The sequence below is a fragment of the Octopus bimaculoides genome, chromosome 4, assembly GCF_046866305.1.
Source record: "Octopus bimaculoides isolate indiv1 chromosome 4, ASM4686630v1, whole genome shotgun sequence".
NCBI classification, from domain to species: Eukaryota; Metazoa; Mollusca; class Cephalopoda; order Octopoda; family Octopodidae; genus Octopus; species Octopus bimaculoides.
The window spans coordinates 116,202,820-116,227,207 of record NC_142931.1 but is presented as its reverse complement, the minus strand read 5'-3'; the positions used below and the strand labels follow the sequence as shown (position 1 = coordinate 116,227,207).

At 37.1% G+C, this 24,388-nt stretch overlaps 1 protein-coding gene across 14 annotated transcripts in view; it reads right to left on the bottom strand.

The window, feature by feature from the left end:
• Positions 1-6,663, bottom strand: part of LOC106872124 (FYVE and coiled-coil domain-containing protein 1) — a 68,523-nt gene extending 61,860 nt beyond the window's left edge. For 4 of the 14 annotated variants that reach the window (XM_052967372.2, XM_089351212.1, XM_089351215.1 and 1 more), the window contains exon 1: positions 6,144-6,366. In XM_052967372.2, coding sequence (XP_052823332.1) covers positions 6,144-6,162 — 19 coding nt within the window. In that variant the 5' untranslated portion in view covers positions 6,163-6,366. Of the gene's footprint in view, positions 1-4,049; positions 4,145-6,143; positions 6,367-6,527 lie in introns of those variants that run through there. The other 10 variants (XM_052967373.2, XM_089351216.1, XM_089351218.1 and 7 more) reach the window with 4 other exon arrangements.
• Between the last annotated feature and the right edge of the window lie 17,725 nt (positions 6,664-24,388).

Here is a 24,388-nt window from a genome sequence, read left to right as displayed (position 1 = left end):
CTTCAATAGTCATTGACTCTGCCCATTATCAGAGCTGCATTCTTTTTGTTTGTTTGTTTGTGCCTATGTGTGTATGTCAGTGTGCATGTGTATACACATATGTATGTATGTATGTATGTATGTATGTATGTGTGTGTGTATGATCATGTATTTCAGTCTTCTTTTGTGTATGTATGTGTATATGTGTGTACTTGTCTGTCCATATTACCTATGTACCTATCTATCTACTTATTTATCTGTTTACTTACATATCTATTTATCTACTTATATATATATATGGGAACGTGAAACTCAGAGTAACAGTCTTTTGTTATATTTCTGCTGCTTTTAAATAAAGTATATATATATATATATATATATATATGTCTAGGTAACAGCCTACTAAAAAATATACCTGTGTACATATAAACTGTGGATATTGGGGTATCACTACCTTCTACATATATTTCTTATTTAGTACTGGGGATGTTTCATTTATGAAGATGTACTCCTGTATTGGTCTGAGTGCTGATTCCTTCGGGTGCTTGGATAAAATGCTGATATCAAGTCAACCCAGTGTGCTTCCATGCTGGTCTTTGGCATGTTGGTAGAGTAAGATAATTGAAAAGCCAGGGAGCTCCATCAGATCACAATTATGTAGGACATACTCCTTTGAGAATACAACATGCACCAATGAGAACTGCATGGTGTGTAAGATTAACCCTGACATTAACTGTAGAATTAGAAATGTTGTTTACAGCATAAGATCCATAGAGGGTGCTTGTAAAGACAAAAACATGTCATACATTGGTGAGACATCTAGAAGCATTGTGGAACGACTAAATGGACATTTGAGACAATATCATCATCATCGTTTAACGTTCGCTTTCCATGCTAGCATGGGTTGGATGATTTGACTGAGGACTGGTGAAACCAGATGGCTACACCAGGCCCCAATCTGATTTGGCAGAGTTTCTACAGCTGGATTCCCTTCCTAACGCCAACCACTCCGAGAGTGTAGTGGGTGCTTTTACGTGCCACCAGCACGAAGGCCAGTCAGGCGGTACTGGCAACGGCCACGCTCAAAATGGTGTATTTTACGTGCCACCCGCACAAGAGCCAGTTCAGGGGCTCCATACTCTACCAACATGCCAAAAACCAACATGCCAAAAACCAACATGGATGCACACTGGGTTGACTTGACATTCACATTTTACTCAAGCACCCAAAGGACTCAACACTGAGACAAATACAAGAGTACATCCTCATAAATGAAACATCCCCAGTATCAAATAGGAAATATACGTAGAAGGTAGTGGTACCCCAATACTCATAGTTTATTACACAGGTAGATTTGTTAATAGGCTGTTATCTAGACGTATATATATGTGTGTGTGTGTGTGTGTGTGTGTGTGTGTGTGTGTGTGTGTGTGTGTGTGTGTATACTGTTGTGTCTGGGGAGAGTCATTTTCTTTTTGTGCCTTATAATTTAATACACTCACCGGTAAAATTTCCACTTATTTTTATTTTTATTTTCCTGAAATTTTCGTTGCGTCTTGCAACCTTTTCAATAGCCTTGACTGTCCATTATTTATACTGCGTTACTTTTGTTTGTTTGTGCATATGTGTGTAGGTCAGTGTGTGTGTGTGTGTGTGTGTGTTTTGCAACTATGTGCCATGCTTGTATGTATGGATGTGCATCACCATATGTGTGGACACGTGTCTCCATATGTGTCCTTGTGTGAAGTAAAGTGTGTGTGTATATATGGTCATGTGTTTCTGTCTCCATTTGTGTATGTGTGCTTGTCTGTTCATATAACCTATGTACCTATCCGTCTGTATGTTGATCAGTTTATTTTCATATCCATATGCTTACATACATGTGCATACACACATATATACCCCCACACATAAATACATCTATCGACATAACAGCGCACTAACTATTCTACTCTACCTGTGTAAACTGTAGGTATGGAAGTATCATATCAACTATGTATATTTCCTATTTAGTATTGGGAAAGTTTCATTTATAAGGATGTACTCCTGTATTTGTCTGATTGTTGGATCTTTTGGGTGCTTGGATAAGATGCGGATATCAAGTTGACCCAAGTTGCCTCCATGATGGTAGAGTATAGGGGACTTGTTGCTTATTTTGATTTTAATCACCTTATTTTGAAATTGTATGGATAATACCGTACTAAATTCTGGTGCCTCAACTTAAGTACCATATTCACCTTGAATCGAAGTATATACACATATATATATAGTCTCTTTTATTTTAGAAAAACATAAATCTGGTGCAGAAATACACTCTAAGAAGTTGAGCAGTCTATATTAATTACTGGTGAAGGCTGGTTTATAAGGTTACTTTGGGTTTCTCGCCATAAAGGGTACCTTTATGGCATATCTTCAGACCCTGAGACTTGTAGGCCAATGGCCTATATGTATATATATATATATATATATTAAATCCACTCCTTAAAAATTGAAAAATACAGAATTATAGCAAATACAGTTTTATATTAGAAGTTAATGGGTGTAACAGTAGGTTAGTTGTCTTATACTCACAACAATGAAAACAACCTTCTATATTCAGTAAGCTTTTGTGACAATGATATTGTAATATTTTTTGTGTATTATTTGGGGCATGACCTGGCTATCCACTCCAGTTATGAGAAATTATCATCATCATTAACAACATCAATTAGGCAGAATTGTTAAATGCAGGAACCATATAGTTTCAGGTTCAGTCCCACTTTATGACACTTTGGGTAAATGTCTTCTCCTATAGCCCAACTCTAACAAAGCTTTATCAGTGAATTTGGTAGATAGAAACTAAAAGAAGCCAGTAATATAAATATCATGTATGTGTGTGTTTGTGAATAAGCATTATATTTGTGTTCTACAAAAGTTGCTGACTATGAGTGATGTTGCTGTCACTTCTGTCAACAAATTGTCTGCTTTCTTTGCACCTTTAGAGATGTGTGAAATAAGAGAATCCCCTTACTTGAAAAACAGGTAAGGGTAGCAACAGGAAAGGCATCCAGCTGTTAAAATAATGCCACAATAATGTATTCATCTAACCTATGTTAGTATGGAAAATTATACGGAAAACAAACAGAGGAAATTGGATAAAATGCCTTGTGGTATTTGATCTGATTTCCAAATCCCACCAAGGCTCAATTTGAGTTATCATTGGTAAAATACAATGGCAGTTAAGCACTGGATTCAGTTTAACTGGTGAACTTCCTATCCTCAAAATTCTTGGCTTTGAGCCTAAATTAAAAATTACTATTATTTTTCAAGTTCGTGGATTGGTAGAATCAGTGGACAAAAAAAAAAAAAGAAAAGGCAAAAACAATCGTTAGTACATCGGGAAAATGCCTTGCAGTTCCTACTCTTTACAGTCTGAGTTCAAATCCCATTGACGTTAACTTTGCCTTTCATCCTCCGAAAGTCAATAAAATTAAAGACCAGTCAAGTACTGGAACTGTTGGTACTGACAAAGCTCCTCTCCTCAAAATTGTCGGCTTTGTGTCTAAATTAGAAACCATGACTGGCAAAATTGTTGGAACATCGAACAAAATGTCTTTCATTGGTTCAGGCTCTTTATGCTCTGAGTACAAATCCTGCTAAAGTCTACCCTATCTTCCACACTCCTAGGGTCATCTATAAAATAGATTACCAGTCATATATAAGATCGATTTAATCGACTGGCCCCCTCCCTTCAAATTTATAACCTTGTGGCTGTTAAAAATTATTCTAAGGGTGATCAACTGTTTGTGTTGTTAGTGTGTTCGGCAAAATGTGCCTTTATGTTCTTAGTTCAAATCCCGCCAAGGTTAACTTTGCCTTTCATCCTTCTGAGTTCGATAAAATAAAGTGCCAATAAGGTACTGAGATCGATTTAATGGCATTTCATCTCTCCTTAAGTTTATGGCTTTTGTGCCTACTTTGGAAACAAATATTAAGGACGGTGGGTTAGCAGAATCGTTAGGGCGTCGAACAGAATGTCTTATGGTATTTGTGCTTGTTCTGTATTCAAAGCTCACATAAGTTAACGTTACCTTTTATCCCAGTGGGGTTCGGTGAAATTAAGTACTGGTTCATTATTGGAATCGAAGTACTCGAGTAACCTCCACCCCATCAAAATTGCTGACCACGCGCCTAAATTACAAACAATTATTATTGTAACGTATGAGAAATAGACAGGCGACTTTTACAGTATAATTTTAAAGTATACTTTAAAATACCAAATTGTAAAGACACGATACATATATATATATATATATATATATATATATATATATATATATATATATATATATATATATATATATATAAACACATACAACTATATACCATACATGCATATAAACATAATTCTATGATTGAAATAAAATTTGGATATGTTTCAATCTGTAGATATTTTGAATATGTAAGAACATTCGGAATATTTTCAGATTTATGGGCCACATAACATAATACTCTCTCTCTCTCTCTCAGATCCTCCCCTTTAAAAACTCCCGGTTTCTCTATCTATCACATCATATCACATGATGCTTTTCAAGATTGAAATTCGATCTTGCTGTTACCGAAGATAAACACTGCAAATATACATCATGTGTGTATGTGTGTGTGTATGTGTACAAATATATAGGAAAGGGAGCATTTTAATTTTTGTAACGATTAAAAAGCTAAACCAAGGAAGATCGATAGGATGTAGAAGGATGAGTGACTAACACGGTTTATGATAATAGTCTTGAAATCGTTACTCATCAATACAGCCACAGCCTGATTGACAATCAAATAAATACAGTTCGCTAATGATGAGATACGAGATTCTGCCACATTTCACAGACACACACACACTACCTGATGCTAATCTTAAACTGTGTTATATTATTCTCAACTGGCGGATGAGTTGGGTATGTCGTTCAAAAATAAATCGAAGCAGAAACATCGTACATATAGTTTAACTCGGGGCACACATCCTAGTGTTTTAATTATTTTCATTTTATCAACAGATATGAGTTAAAATGCCTTAATTACAGAAATTAAAACCAGTGTCAACGAACGAATGAACGTAGCTGAATGTAGAAAGACCTCATTATAAGTAAGAAGCAGATTATACAAGCAAAATAATTAAAACGATATTAAGATGCTTAATATAGTGAGCGACAGACAACTTAACTATATATATTACATGCAAAAGGCACCTTAGATATTCTTTCCAGTAATTATTTTCTCTAAGTACTTTAATTTCATGGATACTAACCAAACAAGAGAAACTGGTATTGTTGCGTAACTATAGTTTATATACATACATCATACATATATACATATATATATATATATATATATATATATATATATATATATATATATACACACACACAAAATGTATGGCGCATGTATGTATATATATTCATTTGTTGACATAGTTTTAAATTCCCGCAGTTGAAATATGGTTAAACCAAATTAATAAATGCGCATTACTTGGGTGTTTTCGTACACACATATTGACACAGTCGATAAAGTGAAAACGGGTTAGAGTGGCATAGTAAACAAAAACAACTGTATTGGTTTGCCACAGACTGCAATACATATCAAAATGAGGCATATATATGTCCCCCACCTCTTAGTATGTAAACTATATCTATCGATCATTTCGGGCTGTCAAATTTACGATCAGTATTTCTCATAGATAGACTAGTACCCTCAGATTTATATACAATGATTGTTGTTTTCGAATTACGGCACCCATCTATTTCTTTCTCTCTCGCTCATACACACACACACACATATTATATATATATATATATATATATATATATATATATATAGAGAGAGAGAGAGAGAGAGAGAGAGAGAGAGAGAGAGAGAGAGAGAGAGAGAGAGAGAGAGAGAGAGAGAGAAACGAGGCACACACATATATGTGAATTGTTTTTGTTTTGGAATGACGGAAACACCCTGTTTGTATAAACATCACACGTTCCATTTTGATGACATGCTTAGCGAAAGATGATCCCACCTCCACCACTGTCATTCAATTAATTATATAGAAGTAACCACACGTGTGTGTGTGTGTGTGTGTGTGTTTCTGTATTCATATATGATATACATGCAAGCACGTACACGTAAACTTGCTCTCAACTTACCTGTTGTGAAAGTGGTCATGTAAAGCTTACATAAAAACTAATATCAAGATAAATATATATCAAAAAAAAAAAATACCACTACAGTGTAAAGATATGTCGTGGTAAACGTCTTTATCCTAGATCAACATAATCCAAGCACAAACAGACCTTCCTTTCATATAATGTATCGGCGCTGGTCGATTCCAGCTGCAAAACATGATCGAAATTCAAGCGAAATAAAGTCACTTGCGGGGGTTGACTTCAGAATTACTTCCCTTGACTAGAGAGCCACCCAGCTGACAAAACTTTCTTTGTTTTGGGTGGTTATTTGATTATTTTGTTTCATTTCAATGTTTGAGTAAAAGAAGGAGTCAAAACAAACGATTGTCTCAAGAAGCTAGTTACCATCTATGGAGATAGTCTGGAAACGATCCTTACTACTGTGCAGAGCTGCAAGCTTGTGTAGACTAGTCATGTGCAGCTACATTTCCTCCCCTAGTGATCATGATAGTCACACTCTACGGAACGTTTAAATGTAATCGACGAGAGGGATTGAAAATATTTTATTCTGGTAACGTAATGAACTGGCAGAAACCCATAACTGGGAATTCTAACGATACTTGATTACCCGATCATCCAACAGTTATCACTGACAATCATCAGAAGTAATCAAGAAAATTCATTCAACTCTTAAGATTTAATCTTTGTTTACATTGGAAGCTTTTTTTTCTGTTTTCTTTCTTTTCTTTGGAACCGTTGCGTATTTAGATCGTTTAATGCCCTTGACAGCCATTTCGTTTCCCTTCCCTTATAAGTCTCACCATTTTTGTTCATTCATTTTGCATAAATTTGACGCTGTAGAGTATAATAAGCTGGCTCTTCGCGTATTAGTTTTGATTCTCCCTTAGGGAAATTACACATCATTTACAAACGGTGGTGTCCTTCGCAAAGACATGTAGGTCACCACTTCCCATTTACATAGGCCTAAAATTTCGATTATTGTGTTCGAAGAATTTATTTAAAACTGAGTTAAAGAACGACGGAATACAGAACTAAATATATCCCTGTATCAAGTTACATTACGAACGACAGACAGATAGCCAGACATGCAGTTAACAGATAGAAAGAGAGAGGAGAGAGAAACTTGTGTCTGTCGAGATTCCTATTATTTGTGATTGATGAAAACTAAATCTTTGATATTGTCATTTTTAAGGTTATCTTTGAGCTACTCTATAAATAATTATAAGTTATGAACTTTTCCATTAGACTGTTTTAGTCTTTATTGATACCATTATACCGTTTATAGTTTAGTCTGTAGAAAGGGACATTGCTCAAGACTTTTGCGTACCCCTCCGAAATTGATTATATAGATCAGTACTTCTCAAACTTTTTCAGTCAACCGCCCCCTTGACACGCAGGTCATATTCCTAGCGCCCCCACTTCACTCACCATCACAAACCTAGACCACTTCCTGCAGCAAATTCAAAACAACTGTATTTCACAAATAAAATTAAACCTAATTAATCCATTATTGGGGGAGGGTTACATCCATTGCCCCCTTTTGGCCACCCTATTATCATCCCATTTTTCTTCAACGCCCCGCTGGATTTTTCCACCGCACACAAAGGGGCAATACCGCCCACTTCGGGAACCACTGATATAGATGGTGTGATGTAAATATTATTTTGACTTTTTGTCAACGCCGTAGCATGTCTTTTATCAACTTGAGCGTTTGCTAAATTAGTCACGCCCTCCCTTAAATTTCAACACGCCTTCGACTACAGCAAACACGTATTGTCGCGGTGCACACTCACTACGCTGCACCTCAATTTTTTGTTTAATATTTATATTGGTCAATATTTCTAAAAAAAAAAACAATTGATTGCCTCTAACTTGGTTTAATAATGTGCATGCGTTTTTTGGGGAGAGAGGTGGTGTCTTGTTGATGGTGGCGGTGGTGGTGGGGTTTACCTTATATCCATGCAATTTTGACTCTGACTGACAGTGCCTAGTCAGGACCTCTGTCCAGGATCACAAATCCCCAGCTATAAGTAGACAGCTTCACTACTTTATAAGACAGAAAGGCTATGAAGTAAAACCTCAAAATGCGCCCTTCTCCTTCCCCCAAGACGGTCTGATATTCATCTCGACACTCTTCCTGCAGCCAAACAGATGCCAAACATACTGTTCTGCACTATTTGGAACACACTAGAGAAGCTGAGACGGGAATTCTGATCGCTGTGCAACTTAGAATCTCTGCGCAACTAACTTCGACTTGCTGACCAACGGGAAAAACTCCATTGTTTCTTGAAACAAACGGGTCCTAAAGAAGAGAGTTTAATACTATACGATAAAACAGGGGTTTTCAAACTGTGGTCCGCGGACCACAGTGGGTCCGCAAGGACAAGACAGGGGGGTCCGTAGACAGCAAATACTTTTTATGGGCAATTTGATTTTATATATGATTTTTATCGAAATCTTTTAATCGACAATAAACCTATTTGTTAAATACTGTTAAATAAATAAATGCAAAAATATATGTTATTTTAAGCAAATATTTATGTATAAATTTCATAAGCGTTTATAAGGGGGTCCCTAAGGTAAAGCCTGAAATATAAAGGGGTCCGCAAGTCAAAAAGTTTGAAACCCCCAGCGATAAAATACTTAATACTTAAAAGCCACTACACTTGCTGGGCTTAACAATTTATGAGGATCTATCATGGCAATCTTACGTGTATGAGTGTGTAATTGTGTGTGCGTGCGTGTGCGTGTGTCAAAGACTAGGTTTTCTGCCCAGACTCAAAAAATACTTCACTGACTTTTCCTGATCATTTGTTGACCTCTTCAAAGTCCAAGTATCTCCAACATACAAGTATCACTTGCATATCCGGTTTGATACTGCTAGTACAATACACAACCTAGAATGCTAGACCATAATGGAAACAAAGTGTAAGCAGTCTGAATTATAAATAGATGTGTTTAATAATTCATATTCATTTGTTTAACGACCATATATTTAGCTTTGTGGTGAAATGGAGCTTTGGATACAATGAGGATCGAAATGACTAGTTTTGTTACTGTTATAACTCATGAGACCTAAAACACTTCAGATACAAAATGAAAATTATAGTGAGTTTTAGAGATTAGCTGTTTAGGAATTGTTTTTATCTTTTCGACATCAACGATAAAGAGAATAGCGGTCTAAGTATCATACTTAATATAAATACATCACGAAAAGCTAAATTAACTGTAGTAGTCGTCTGGAAATAGTATCTCTTATGAACGAATTGTCTTAATAACACAAAAATATATCAGCAGCGGACGAAAATCGCACAGCAGCGGTGGCAAGAGTAATAGATGTACATTTCTGTCTTCTTGAGCTTCGTCAACGGCACGTACCAACTGACAACTGCGTGCTAAGACAAAATCCATCATCATTGACGTAGAAAAACAGTGATTGAAAAATCACTGATGTTGCAATTAGTTGTCTGGCTGAATAAAAATTCGTTATAAGCAACAGAAGCAGTATTAGATTAGAAAGTGACCAGTGTATCATACTTATATCAAATGAATTACAGAAAGCCAAGTTAACTACGGTATTCGTCGAGAGATAATATCTGTTACAGATGTACTGTGTTAAATCACAGTGTACGATGTGTTTGCATATAACAATGATATGGATAGATAGATAGATAAATAGATAGATAGACAGACCGACAGACATATACATACATACATACATTGTTGTTGGCACTCCGTCGCTTACGACGTCGAGGGTTCCAGTTGATCCGACCAACGGAACAGCCTGCTCGTGAAATTAACGTGCAAGTGGCTGAGCACTCCACAGACACGTGTACCCTTAACGTAGTTCTCGGGAATATTCAATGTGACAAGGCTGACCCTTTGAATTACAGGCATAACAGAAACAGGAAGAGTGTGAGAAAGTTGTGGTGAAAGAGTACAGCAGGGTTCGCCACCATCCCCTGCCGGAGCCTCATGGAGCTTTAGGTATTTTCGCTCAATAAACACTCACAACGCCCGGTCGGGGAATCGAAACCGCGATCCTATGACCGCGAATCCGCTGCCCTAACCTCTAGGCCATTGCGCCTCCACACATACATACATACATACATACATATATTTTTTTTCTCTCCTTTTTTTCTCTCCTTGTTTCTTTCTGTGTTCCTTTCTGTGGAAGAGCGTAGGCTCGAAACGTTAGAGACTTTTTCACTTCCCGAGCTAATACACCTGTTTGTTTTCTACACCACCTGTCTTCGTCTTTTGTTGTTTTCTTTTGTGAATCCCCCCCCCATATATATATATATGTAGTAACGCCTGCGCATGCGTAGAATTAAACAAGCAAGCGTTTCCCGCTCAATTCATTCTCTTTCTCGCTGGCCAGATTTGTATGTTTTACCAAGTAAATAAATGTTTAAGTTGTTTAGTCTGGAGTTCAGCGTTCCGTCTATTTCTTTAATTTTATAGTAGAAAGTCAGGTATACAATCTAAAGATGTATAACCCACTTTCTACTAAAGTGGTGACCCCCGACGAAGAAAAAACGCAGCATGGACTCTGGACTACCAACTTATAACTGGTGAACCTCGACTAAAGAACAAATACGGCCATGGAGACTGACTCATTACCAACATCTCCAAACATAGTCAACACGACTCAACAAGCGCGGTTTTTATTCTGGTCTCTGTTAGAGTGGATTTTTTCCACTCACGTAAAACAGACAGGATTTACGGCCTGCTTTTTATGTTTTTATATGTCGCATTTCACACTCTCACATTACACATACATCTTTTATGCCACACAATAACTCTTGTTGTTCATTTCGCACGGTCGTTCTTTCATCTTGGGTTAAGAAAATTTTTCTTCGAGGTTTTCGCTAATGGTCGTACAGAGATTTTGTCTGTCGATCGTTCTGTAAAAGCGTACCTTTTCAAACACTCATCACCAAACAGCCTTTTCGCCACCAGCGTCGTGCGCCAACCAAGATTACCACCGTGACGACAACAATTACTACTATCAATTACTACAAGCATTCCCCCCGACGTCGCCAAGTTTCAACTGAATCATTACCACCACACATACAGAACACAGCTATAGCAGTTCCTGCGCCGACGTCTTCATCAATGTACTCTATCTCGGTGTTTGGGGATTTTTTTCGCAGTCTATACTACAGACACTTTCACTTGTTCTGTGTTTTTTTTCTCACACACACACTTGTGCACTCATACATTTTCTTTCTTTTCAGGGAAAACAAACACTCAAGACTTTTACATCGCGTGATTCCAGTTTCCTGGACAGTTGTCATCACGGTTGTTTTGTCATTGTCATTTCATTTATACGTTGCATGCATGTATTTCACAAGTGTACATTTCATTTCTTTGAATTTTCTTTGTGTGTGTTTGTACCACATCTTGTGGGTGGTTTTTCAGTGGCCATCCTGCCTCAGGCGTTCTAACAGATTTTATTTATCGTGCGTTTCCGCTCTGGCGAGGGAGCTCTGTAGTAACGCCTGCGCATGCGTAGTCTTACGCATGCGTAGAATTAAACAAGTAAGCGTTTCCCGCTCAATTCATTCTCTTTCTCGCTGGCCAGCGATTGAGCATGGACGTGTGTTTAAAGCTGTCTCTACATCTTTCGGTCTTATACTCGACAGCTCGTTATTCTCACCTCTAAAGATGTATAACTAAAAGATTTGTATGTTTTACCAAGTAAATAAATGTTGTTTAAGTTGTTTAGTCTGGAGTTCAGCGTTCTGTCAATTTCTTTAATTTTATAGTAGAAAGTCAGGTATACAATCTAAAGATGTATAACCCACTTTCTACTAAATATATATATATATATATATATATATATATATATGTGTGTGTGTGTGTGTGTATATTATTTGACAACAGCTTTGAAATGTACAGCTTCTAAATTTAAAATTTAGGTTTGTACTTATGATCGTTGGTGCGTTCGTGCATTCCGCTATATCATCGAATAACTCAACAGCAATCTCGTTCGGAGTTCAAATGCCACTGGAGTCAACTTTGATTGTCACCTTTACAGTATCGATAAAATAAAACAGGAAAGCCGTGCCCTGTACGATCTAATCGAAGCACTCATTCTTACAAATACTCGACATTGTGTTGTACCAGAAAAATAATTTTAATTACGTAAAGGCACATAACTATTCTTTTTCAAAATATAGTACAGATGTATAAGATAATATAACGTCTGCATGTATGTATTATGTATGTATGCATGCATGTATGTATGTGTGCATCTTTGTCTTTAATTTTAGATTACATTTTGATCGGCCACTGACTTGGTAGCAAGGTTGTGGAAAAAAGTATTTTGTCCTAAACATCATTCCTTAAATCTTAAGAAGGTCTTGCAGATTTTTATAGTCTCATATCAATTAAAGATTTGCATTCTCTCTCTAGGATTCCAAGTTCAGCCATACTTTGCTCCAGGCGAGTTAGTATGTATCCTGTTTCTCCAAAATAAGTATGAAGCTGAAAGTGTATCTTCGGTACTGGATTTGCAAACTCTTTATCAATGGTCTGTAGATGTCCTCTTCTTGTAGTTTTCTAACCTCATTGTTGTCGAAAGGGCGGCTGATTTCCACAATGGAGCATATCTTTACTTTGTGGTCCCACGTTTAAATTTTTAAGTTCCATCAATATTCTTTTGACCCATCGGTCTCAGTAAAGTTAACTTCGTTTGTAAATATTTTTCTTTTTTGTTATCGTGTTTCAGGCCGTTTTGGCCACTGCATTATGCCTCATAAGAAGATAATATCTGGAAAACATTCGCTCACAGCTGACAATAATGTGGTTGATGTCTTCATTCTTGGTTTTGCATGGCCTACATTTGCTGTCTGTCAACGTTTTCTGCCTTTTATGCTGTAGGTATTTGGTGGGAATCTCTTGCTCGTGGATTGCAATGATGTAGCATTCAAAGTGGGATATCATAAACTTGTTGGTACACCATACCAAGATTTTGACATAATCAATCCCATGTTCTATCTTCTCATGAACTGCTCCATTTTTTTCTGCTGTTGTTCTGATAAATAGATTTTATCAATGCTCCTTGGGGAGAGATCTATATCAGCTCTTATTTCATACGTCTTCTCAAGTTCATTAGCTATCCCATGTTGTTGATTTAATGGTCACAAACTTGGACACGATAGTTACTGGTCTCTTTCCTCTGCTGCAGCTGTTGTTTCAGTGTTACAGTCTAAGTATATATCTATGTATAACTTTGATTATAGGCCTCCGTAAAGGATCGAGACATATCAAAGTGAAGCACTTCACAAATTGGCCAGATAGAATAACACAAAATAGGCAGTAAAGTAAATTCATTATTATAGCAGAGAATGCATCATTGAAGGGAAATTCACTGTTGTTAGATAATCCACAACTCCGATATTATCCAAAAGTATCCAATGATAAATGGAACCTTACGCGAGGCCTGAAAACATAATAAAAATATATAAATGGGTTATCTTGTATTGCTACAATTGTTTCCTTAAGAGTCTTTTTTTGTGACGTAAGCATAGTACAGTGAGGTATACAGAACATCCATAAGATTATGTAATATGTTTCGCAACTCTCAACTCATCAGGCAAACCAAATAAATAAGCGAGCAGTGACATGTTGACCGATGAGTAGATCGTCAACAATTGGCATTTCTAATCAGAATTACCAACATCTTAGAAATGTACAGTGAGTGGGACTCTGATCTCTCAATCAACGAGGGCGGATAGAAGAGTGACGTAAATTAAAGAACAGTTAAAGGCATTTCTATCCCAAAGATGTCATTAAACTTAGCAACCTCGGTCATGCGCTTTGGGTCTCCTTATCACTTTTTTCAATGCCACCGACAACAACAATCCGAAAAATAAAGATAATTATAAAATTAAAAATATATCCTTACATACATACATACATACATACATACATACATACATACATACGTACGTACATACGTACATACATACATACACGCACTGCTTCTTTGTCGATGATTTGAAATTGTATGCCAAGAACATGGATGATATGAAAAAAAGCCTCGACCTGGTCACAACATTTTCTGGTGATGTAGGACTAGAGTTTGGCCAAGATAAATGTTCATGTATGGTTGTGGAACGAGGAAAGGCTAAAAACCACCCTAACAACATCTCCATCAATGGCCTATCTGTTTCTCCAATATCTGATGATGAATCCTACAGATACCTGGGAGTAGATGAAAACGTATCATATGAAGGTACCTGTAACAAGGAACGTGTTACTAAGGAATACAGAAATCGGGTTAGAAAAATATGGACCTCGGAACTCTCTGCGTTCAATAAAGCAATAGCCCACAATGTGTTTGCAGTACCAGTACTCATACCGACAATTGGGATACTTGACTGGACGATCGATGAAATCCGATCCCTTGATGTGAAGACCCGAAAAATACTAACGAGCACGAACAACTTTCACATCAATAGCGATGTAGACCGCCTATACCTAAAACGAAATAAAGGAGGGAGGGGCCTAACATCAATTCAGACTGCCTTTGAATGTCGTGTCATATCTCTCCGACATCATCTCATAACCACCAAGTGTCGAAGTGCACCCCTTGATGAAGTCTGCAGACATGAGGTAAATACCATCATGAGATTGGGAAGGCAACTACTTGACAAGCATTCCCTATTCGACAACCCTGAACTCTTACCCAAAGAAATTGCAAGACTCTACCGTAACATAACATCAGAGGAGAGGATGAATGCATTCCAGCAGAAGATCATGCATGGATACGTTAACAGAAAGCTCCAGGGTGATAACAACATTGACAACCAGAGCAGTCTATCGTGGACAAACAATCGGGTCACCAACTCTCACTTTGAAGGGTATGCCTTTGCTATTCAAGAACAAGAAATAGCAACCAAATTCCTAATAAACAAACGGGACAGAGAGGCGGGCAAAGCGCCACAATGTAATAATCGATGCAGACTCTGTGGAATCAGTATCGAAGATATCACCCACATCATTAGCAGCTGTCCAAAAATGTCATCACGGTATTACCTACCTATGAGACATGATGTTGTGGCCAAAATACTGTATAATGAAATCCGCCGACAGGATAACCCCGGGACTAAGGAGATGAAAGCCCATAATGAGGTAGAGGCCATTACCACTCACAATATGAAAGAGTATTGGTGGAATATCCCAATAAAAACCTCAATAAAGTGCAGACATAATAGACCGGATATAGTAATCTGGGACAGAGAGGAGAAACTCTGTACAGTAGTAGAAATCAGCTGTCCTGCGGATGTCAACATCCCACTAAAGATTAGAGAAAAAGAGAACAACTACGCTGAGCTACTGAGAAATTTGCAGATACTCCACCCAGACTACAAGTTCAGATTCATACATAGAAGACATACATAGATTGTTGGAGCATTGGGATATGTAACATACATAGATTGTTGGGGCATTGGGATATGTAACGAACTGCCTCAACAAAAACCTGGAAAAATTAGGGTTCTCAAAACCTGAAAGAAAAAGGCTGATTAGAAGACTACAGATTCAAGCCATCAATGGAACTGTAAAGATATGTAAAACTTTCCAAAAATTTAGCACATAAATACATATGCATGCATCTAGACATAAAAACGCATCCATAAAACAAACATACAAATCTGCGCATACACTAACACCAAATACTGCACACAAACACATATGCACAAATACCTAGATGATGTTGATAAAAGTTCCAATGAAGGAGCCTTGAATCTATGTTAGAGTCCGGCTCTTTCTCTATGGACAAGAAATACAGAAATGAAACTGATTGATAACATACAGACAGACAGACAGATAGACAGACACAAGCATAGCATGTATTTTATGTGTAATTATACACATACATACGCATACATGCACATACACAAAAAAATATCACTTTGAAACTGAGGATGTCTATGAACTAAGATACACTGATATGTTAGGCATGGCTAGATAGATAGAACTTACGAAAGATAGACAATTTGACAGAGTGTGCATGATACAAAGTGAGATAAAGTGTGAAATAGATAGGCAGTTAGGCAGAACGAGGTGTGAGAGAGAGACACAGAAATAGGTAAAGTGTGAAAGAGACACAGAGATAGGTAAAATGTGAAAGACATAGGACGTATAGAGAGTGTAAAAGAGACTTAGGTAGATAAGTGTTGTGAAAGATAGATGTAGTATGTACGAGACAGACAGTGTGAACGAGGTAGACGGAAAGATAGTGTGAAGAAGACATACATAGATACAGGCAGTCAGACAGATAGATAAATGAGTGAGCGAAAGAATTAGATAGAGCGAAATGTCTTCAAGCATGAAGAATGTGTGTGTGGTCTATGACTTTCAAGTGTTCTAATACCCGGCACTTTGAGGGAGTCATCTCCACTGCGCTATCTGCAGTCTCCTGGCGAACAAGAAAAGCACATCCGTTGAATATATGCGATCGATAATGTTTTCAACACAAGCGCTGCTTCTAGTTTGTATTTGAACACACACACACACACACACACACACACACACACACACACTAGCTGAGTAACTCGTCGTTGCCGGACAATTTTCATAATAGAATGCCTTTATTTCAATTACCGTAAATCTTCGAGTATAGTCCGCCCTTGAGTATAATACGCAGGGGATTTTTAGGGGGCTGTACCTCGGAAAAACCTAAACCTTGTGTATAATACGCACCCCTTCTCTAACTTGAGTCAAGGAGGTCTATATAACGTCCTTGGTTTGTAAACGTATATACGGTAACGTCCTTTATTATTATTGCATATATAACATAATGCAAACGTGTAGCTTTTTTGTGCACTTTGTTTGCAGAAAATAAAGAAATAACAGTAATAACGTCAGTGAAAAATAAATATTCAGTAAATTGCCATTAAATATTTATCACTTAGAAAATTTTGCTTAGAAAATATTTTTCATTTTTAACCTCGTATATAGTACGCACTAGAAATTTTTACCTTTAAATTTTGGGAAAGAAGTGCGGATTATACTCGAGGATTTACGGTATTTTTTGTTCCATATCAGACCAAGTCTTCTCTGACGGATAAGCCTTTTGATCATGACAGATTTCTGCATTATTTGGGGAAATTTATAACATATTGATATACTTAGTGTTTGTTTTTCCATTTGGTGCATAGATGTAAAAATGTTTTCTTAGCTCGTTGCTGGTGCTTTGTGAGGATCTTCGACTCGGTGGTCCTCATGAAATTCCTTACACACATGCACGCGCGCACACATAGACATACACTCAGCGTCAGCGATTTACATTTACAGCGAGAGAGTGTGGTAAATGTATACAGAGAAGGGGAAAGTTTACAACGAGAAAAGCGTAAATGAAAGAGATAGACAAAGAAAATTTTAGAAAAATAAAAATGAAGTAAGTGAAAATTTTACCGCTGAGTGTGTTAAAAGGCACCAAAAGAGAATGACTATCCCCAGACACAACAGCCACGATATTCCCCGCACTACAAATTTAATTTGTTTCCGCGGGAAGAACCATTCTAACAATGTGTCCTGCCCTAACTCTTCGAAATGCTTAGTTTTAGAATTGTGGCAGCTGATGAAGGAAATGTTCTCTATGTGGCCTGTGAGTTTTCTGTACTCTGTTTATCATTTTGTCCACATTTTTTTTTGTGACGTCCTGTACCCAGATATGCATCTATATATACATGTAGATGTAGGTATGTACATACATCTACATATATATGCATATACTCACGTATTATTTGTATTATATATATATATATATATATATATATATATATATATATATATATATCATATATATACCGAAAAATAATCATTATATCCTGGTAAACGTGGATATATCATTAGAACGTCGAATACTGCGCTATTCGGCTTCAAAGTTCCTATCATGCAGACGTACGGTGCTAAGAACACAGATATATATTGTAGCAGATGAGAAAGTGTGATACGGGTGCCAAAAATCACATGGTTTCAGCACACTGCATTTCATCGGTGGCAGGCGCCCCATCCTGCATACCAACTTAGAAGAAGAAGAAGAAGAAGAAGAAGAAGAAGAAGAAGAAGAAGAAGAAGAAGAAGAAGAAGAAGAAGAAGAAGAAGAAGAAGAAGAAGAAGAAGAAACGGTTGTAACAAATAGTACGTTTGAGATTCATGGACGCAGTCAAAGTAAAAGATTAAAAGTATTTATATAAAAAATAATAAAAGCAGTAGATGTGCAAAAAGCATTGAAGCATGAAAGGTGTTCAAGAAGTGAATGCGAGGATATAAATGTCGCAAAAATTGGATGGAAAATAAAACATTGCGTTCATATAAATTCGTTCTCCCCCTCTCCCCTTTCTTTTTCTCCAGTTATTCTAACTTTTTCCAATGTCATTTCAATTGAAATGAAAATATTTTTACAGTGTTTAAACGAACGAATTTATCTGACAACTCAACATATTAATAGGGAAACTTGCAGTAAAAATATCACTCTATTTTGTACAATTTTCAACTGTTATCATGTTTTCAGCTTCCTGGCTTTTTTCTTTTTTTACTTGAATTTCATAAAATGTTTTCATTCTATTTCTTCATCTTGACAGCATATTTTCTCGGGGTTAAGCAGTTCTTTTTTTTTTTTCTTTCTTTTAATTTAATCGTTTTAACTCGGTTCTGTGAAACTCCTGCGTGTTTTTTTTTTTTAACATCGTAGTTCTCGTTAGTCTCGTACCAGTTGTTTCCCTTGAATCGTTTCAGGCCGCGATGTGAATAATTATCATTGTATTGCGTGTTGGCTTTTATCTTTTACTTGTTTCAGTAATTGGACTGCGGTCATACTGGAGCACTACCACGAAGAGTTTTTAGTCGAATAAATCGCAGGTCATCGAGCAGTGTGGGGACAGTCATAAGCACAAAGGTACACACACGAAGACATACATACATACATACATACATACAAAACTTTCCTGAAGTTTATCATTTAAATATATATGAGCATGTCTACGTATGCAGCTATATGTTGAAATCCCAATGAAGGAACCTTGGATCTAGGTTAGAAACTGGTTCTTTCTCTATTGGCAAGAAATCTTGAAATAAACTGAATACATACATACATACATACATACATACATACATACATACATTGTTGGCACTCTGTCGCTTACGACGTCGAGGGTTCCAGTTGATCCGGTCAACGGAACAGCCTGCTCGTGAAATTAACGTGCAAGTGGCTGAGTACTCCACAGACACATGTACCCTTAACGTAGTTCTCGGGGATATTCAGCGTGATACAGTGTGACAAGGCTGACTCTTTGAATTACAGACACAACAGGAAGTAAGAGTGAGAGAAAGTTGTGGTGGAAGAGTACAGCAGGGTTCGCCACCATTCCCTGCCGGAGCCTCGTGGAGCTTTAGGTGTTTTCGCTCAAGAAACACTCACAATGCCCGGTCTGGGAATCGAAACCATGATCCTATGACCGCGAGTCCGCTGCTTTAACCACTAGGCCATTGCGCCTATACATACATACATACATACATACATACATACATACATACATACATACATACATACATACATACATACGTACATACATAGAAAGATAATGACCACCAATGGTAACATCCACATTATCTGCGACACCGACAGGATCTATGTGAGTCGAAGAGATAGTAGCTAAGGCGTAAGGTCAGTCCAAACAGCCTTTGAATGTCGCACAGTATCGCTCAAACATCACCTGCTGAACAGTAAAGAAAGAAATGACTACATTATGTGCATGCTCAAAAGAAAAATCCTCAAAGTAGGGTAAGAACTACTAAACAGAAGCTTTGAAGAGAAGCACGCAGTATATCAACAAAAAGCAATGAATAGAGATATATCCCATATGCTAGAGCAGGGGTTTTCAAACTTTTTGACTTGCGGACCCCTTTATATTTCAGGCTTTACCACAGGGGGTCCGCAAGGACAAGACAGGGGGTCCGTAGACAGCAAATACTTTTTATGGGCAATTTGATTTTATATATGGTTTTTAATCGAAATCTTTTAATTGACGATAAACCTATTTGTTAAATACTGTTAAATAAACAAATGTAAAAATATATGTTATTTTAAGCAAATATTTATGTATAAATTTCATAAGCGTTTATAAGGGGGGTCCCTAAGGTAAAGTCTGAAATATAAAGGGGTCCGCAAGTCAAAAAGTTTGAAAACCCCTATGCTAGACAATAACAGCAGCATTGACAGGATGAGTAGCCTCTCCTGGACCTGTGATAAATATCTAGCTAGAAGGATATGTCTCCACTTCCAGGAACAGGAGATAGCTACTAAATACCTGATAAACAAGAGAGACAAAGATACCCCACTACTCCATAATGTGGTAAAAAAATGACGGCTCTGCTAAACCAATGTGGAAGATATCACCCACATCATCAGTAGCTGCCCCAAAATGTCTACGATATACTACCTGCCCCCGAGGCATGATATAGTTGCAAAGAATATTTACAAAGCTATCCGCAGAGAGGGTTGCTCTGATGTATCTATCAAAGGCATGTCAGAACCAGCACGTATTCACACCTTTAAAAACAAGGAACACTGGTGGAACACTGGTGGAACACTGGTGGAACACTCCAATAAAAACAGTAATTCGGTGCAAATAGAACAGACCTGGCATTGTTCTATGGGATAGGGAACAAAACTCGTGCACTGTTGCAGAGGTCAGATGTCCAGCAGAAATGGATGTGCGTTGAAAATTCTAGGAAAAAGGGGACTTTTACGGTGAATTAATGCGGAATTTACAGCGTTCGTAGCATGACAAAAATTCTCATTTGTACTTATCGTCAGTGAAGCGTTAGGCTATGTATGTACAGTTTTACACAGACGCACGCGTGCGCGCGCGCACACACACACACACACACACATGCACGCACGCACACACGCACTAACACATACGCGTGCGCGCAGACACACGCCTACACACGCGCGCACACACACACACACACACACACGAACTAGAAATACAAGGTTTTTCGAAAAAAAAGAGCGAAAGAAATTGACGCACATTCCCCATATCCAATCTGTTAGCGGAGCACAGAGAAGATTTGCAAAAACCCCCATCTGAAATTTTTGAAATGAATAGATGCATGCATCCAAGTGTGCGCATCGACTGTTCAAACAACACACTAACTCAACGACATATTTACAAACACCCGGAACTCTCTTATCTCAAAATGTTTAGACGTTTTGTTAGCGACTGGCTTGAACTCTCTTAAGGAGTCACCAACCATGACCATCTCATCAAGTAAATTGTCAGATATTGGTGGACTACATTATCCAACGTATCCTTTTTAGGATGATTTAGATCCCAATCCTAGCAGACCAAACAATCGTGCATCGGCTTCTTTCATTGGTTCATTCACGAACCAAGGAAAAGGGAAATAGTGAAACAAGGAATCTTAGTTGTAGACTTGGTTGATTAACAAATTCCCTCCACATTAATGGTTTGCTAAAAGTCGCCATATTGAAATTAGGATGCTTATTCAACATAAGCATACATACATACCTAGATTTATTAACGAAGAACTGTTGATATCAAGAGTTCTAACAGTGAAATTAAAACGAAAAGTCTTCAAAACGTGAGTCGAAAATGTGTCGGAAGCAGATGTGTTATTTTCGTTCGCTTACTTTTTTTCTTTTTTGTCTCCTTACCCAGTCTCTGAGATGTTTGCCAGCTCTCGTCTAAGTGAGAGTTCAAATCAGTTTAATTGCAATACAAATGCATCAACTAAACCTAAAATTAAATTAAATGAAAGGAAAATTGAAGTGTGTTTTCTTTATTTCTTCATTTTCTCTGCAGCTGAAGCCAATATTTGATTTAACAAAGACTAACTGATAGAGCTCCAGACAGTTTATGAACTACCGGATGATTGATAAAGCGCCGTAATTATTTACTTTCTGAGTTCAAATCCTGCTGGAGTCGACATTGCTTTTCATCATTTCCAGATAAAATAAATAGCAGTGAAGTACTGACGTTCGATATAATTTTGAGGCATTGTGGTGGTGTTGGTAGTGCTGATGGGTTTCAGTCGTTCGACGATAAGGATTTTGTTGTTCGATCAACGGAAATTACTGATCCTGAAGTGGTTGAGTGTGATACCGGGCGTGGGACAAGATTATACTTTTGAATAACAGATACTGTCTACCCGATGAACTCCTGTACAGTTTCAATCAACACAATTTCATTAAGAAGTTATAGATCTACCCGAGGTTATAGAAAATGATATTTGCCCCAGATGTCTCACAATAGGATCGAACTCGAAACCTCGTAGTGGTAAAGCGAACTTCTTGACCATTTGGCAATTCTGCTCTTATTTGGTCATTGTACGTAGGTCATAAAGGACGAATCAACAGATGACCGAACAAAACACCTTGTTGTATCAACGTCCTGAGTTCAAATTTTGACGAAATCAGTTTCCAGGATCGGTTTAAATAATTTTCGATCAATACCGTTTGTGGCCTCGTATCAAATGTTAGAATGAATATTTATTAAAAATAATCATTATTTTGGGATAACAGATGACAAACAAGATTTCAACTTTTTTTTCTGCTTGGCTTCTATTGCGTAAGCGGACTACACTACTTTTCTATGGCGTGTTTCATGTTAGTAAAGCTTAAATAATAATAGGAGCATATGCCACAAATATTAGAGAATTCACTTTGATATTGGGTCACAGAACAACGTTAAAACTCACTTTATTAAAGTTAATGAAATGTCTCCTCTCTTCGGGAGAAATATTACGTCTAATCTCTTATCAAAACCCTCGAATAACACTGCAGAAACAAACATGTCTCTCTTATAAAATAATGAATACTCCATATAACGCTGACAAAAATAGGAAAGAATGGAGTTTGACTGAAGAAGAGTCTCTTTAAGTCTGAAACAAAACAACTCTGCATTTACTTTTTTGATAATGCCATATTCCCGCATCAAGTTTGATTCTGTTAGCAGATGTGGGGAAATAGCTACATCTAGAACACATGGGCTGTCTTTCCTTCTGTTTCCATAACATTGTTTGAATTTTCCAAAAAACTGTTGTCTGATCGTTGTGAGAAGAACTAGAGATGGGTTTACTTCCTCTTATGGTACTGGTTTTAATGCTGATTAGCATTTTAACGAGTTGATATTTGATTTCTTTCTTTCTTTCTTTTATAAAAAGCCTGCTATCTCTGTCAACCGAAAATAATAGTTATTATTATAGTAATCTGTGGGCTTACATCTAATCATGAGGACTGCATATACCATAGCTTTTCTTTTATCATTCAACCAAGTTGTTAACACTACCTAGCACTGTGTACAAGGTAGTGTTAACACTATGTACAAGAATGTGTAACAGCTTGGTTGAATTGTGTACAAGAAATAATTGGTATCCAGCCCATCTCTTGGACTCTTTTCTTACAACCAAAATAGTATTTGCAGTCAAGTTCCATCCTTGATAAAGTCGTTGTTCATTCGCTATTGCATGGGCAGGTGTATGTTGTTGCCAGACAACAGAATTTATTTAGGTGATTTACTTAGGTACATCTGTTTAATGACATTCCGATTGTTACACAAGATGAAGAAAAGTAATTAAGATGTTTCGAGATATGTCTGCTTCGTCTTATGAAACGAAGCAAAACTATATATCGATATGTGGTGAAACTTCAGCTGAGACTTGAGTTAAAGAAATGTAATTTCACTGTCTAGAACTACGAACTAATGCGTCTTCATAAAAGGAAAATCGTCACCTTAAAAAAATATTAGCGCCTATGTAAATATGGTTCAACCAATCAATACCAGCTGACTTACTATGGCTGAGACAAAAACTATAAAGGAAGTGTGTGAGTTTTTCCCGCCCAAAAGAGTGGCTGAAGATTCTGGAAGGATGATTACCAGCTATAAAAAGCCGGTAAATTCAACCGCAAATCAGAGAGCCACTTGTCTCCAGGGGAATCTATGTCACTTGCCTCTCCATCTGTTTCATTTTTAAGTAACATGCTTATGTCGTACTCGACGAAAGGTGACCACTTTAATTTGTTATGTCGAATAATACATTAACTGTATGCAGTTGATTGAAATTCCTTACACTTCTTTCATAATATTATCCTGCAAGTTATATACAGAAGATTCCTAATCGTTATATTCGTTGAACGTTGTCCCATTAATCTATTGGGTGTACGTTTGTAAATATAAATTACACAGGTTAATAAAATATCT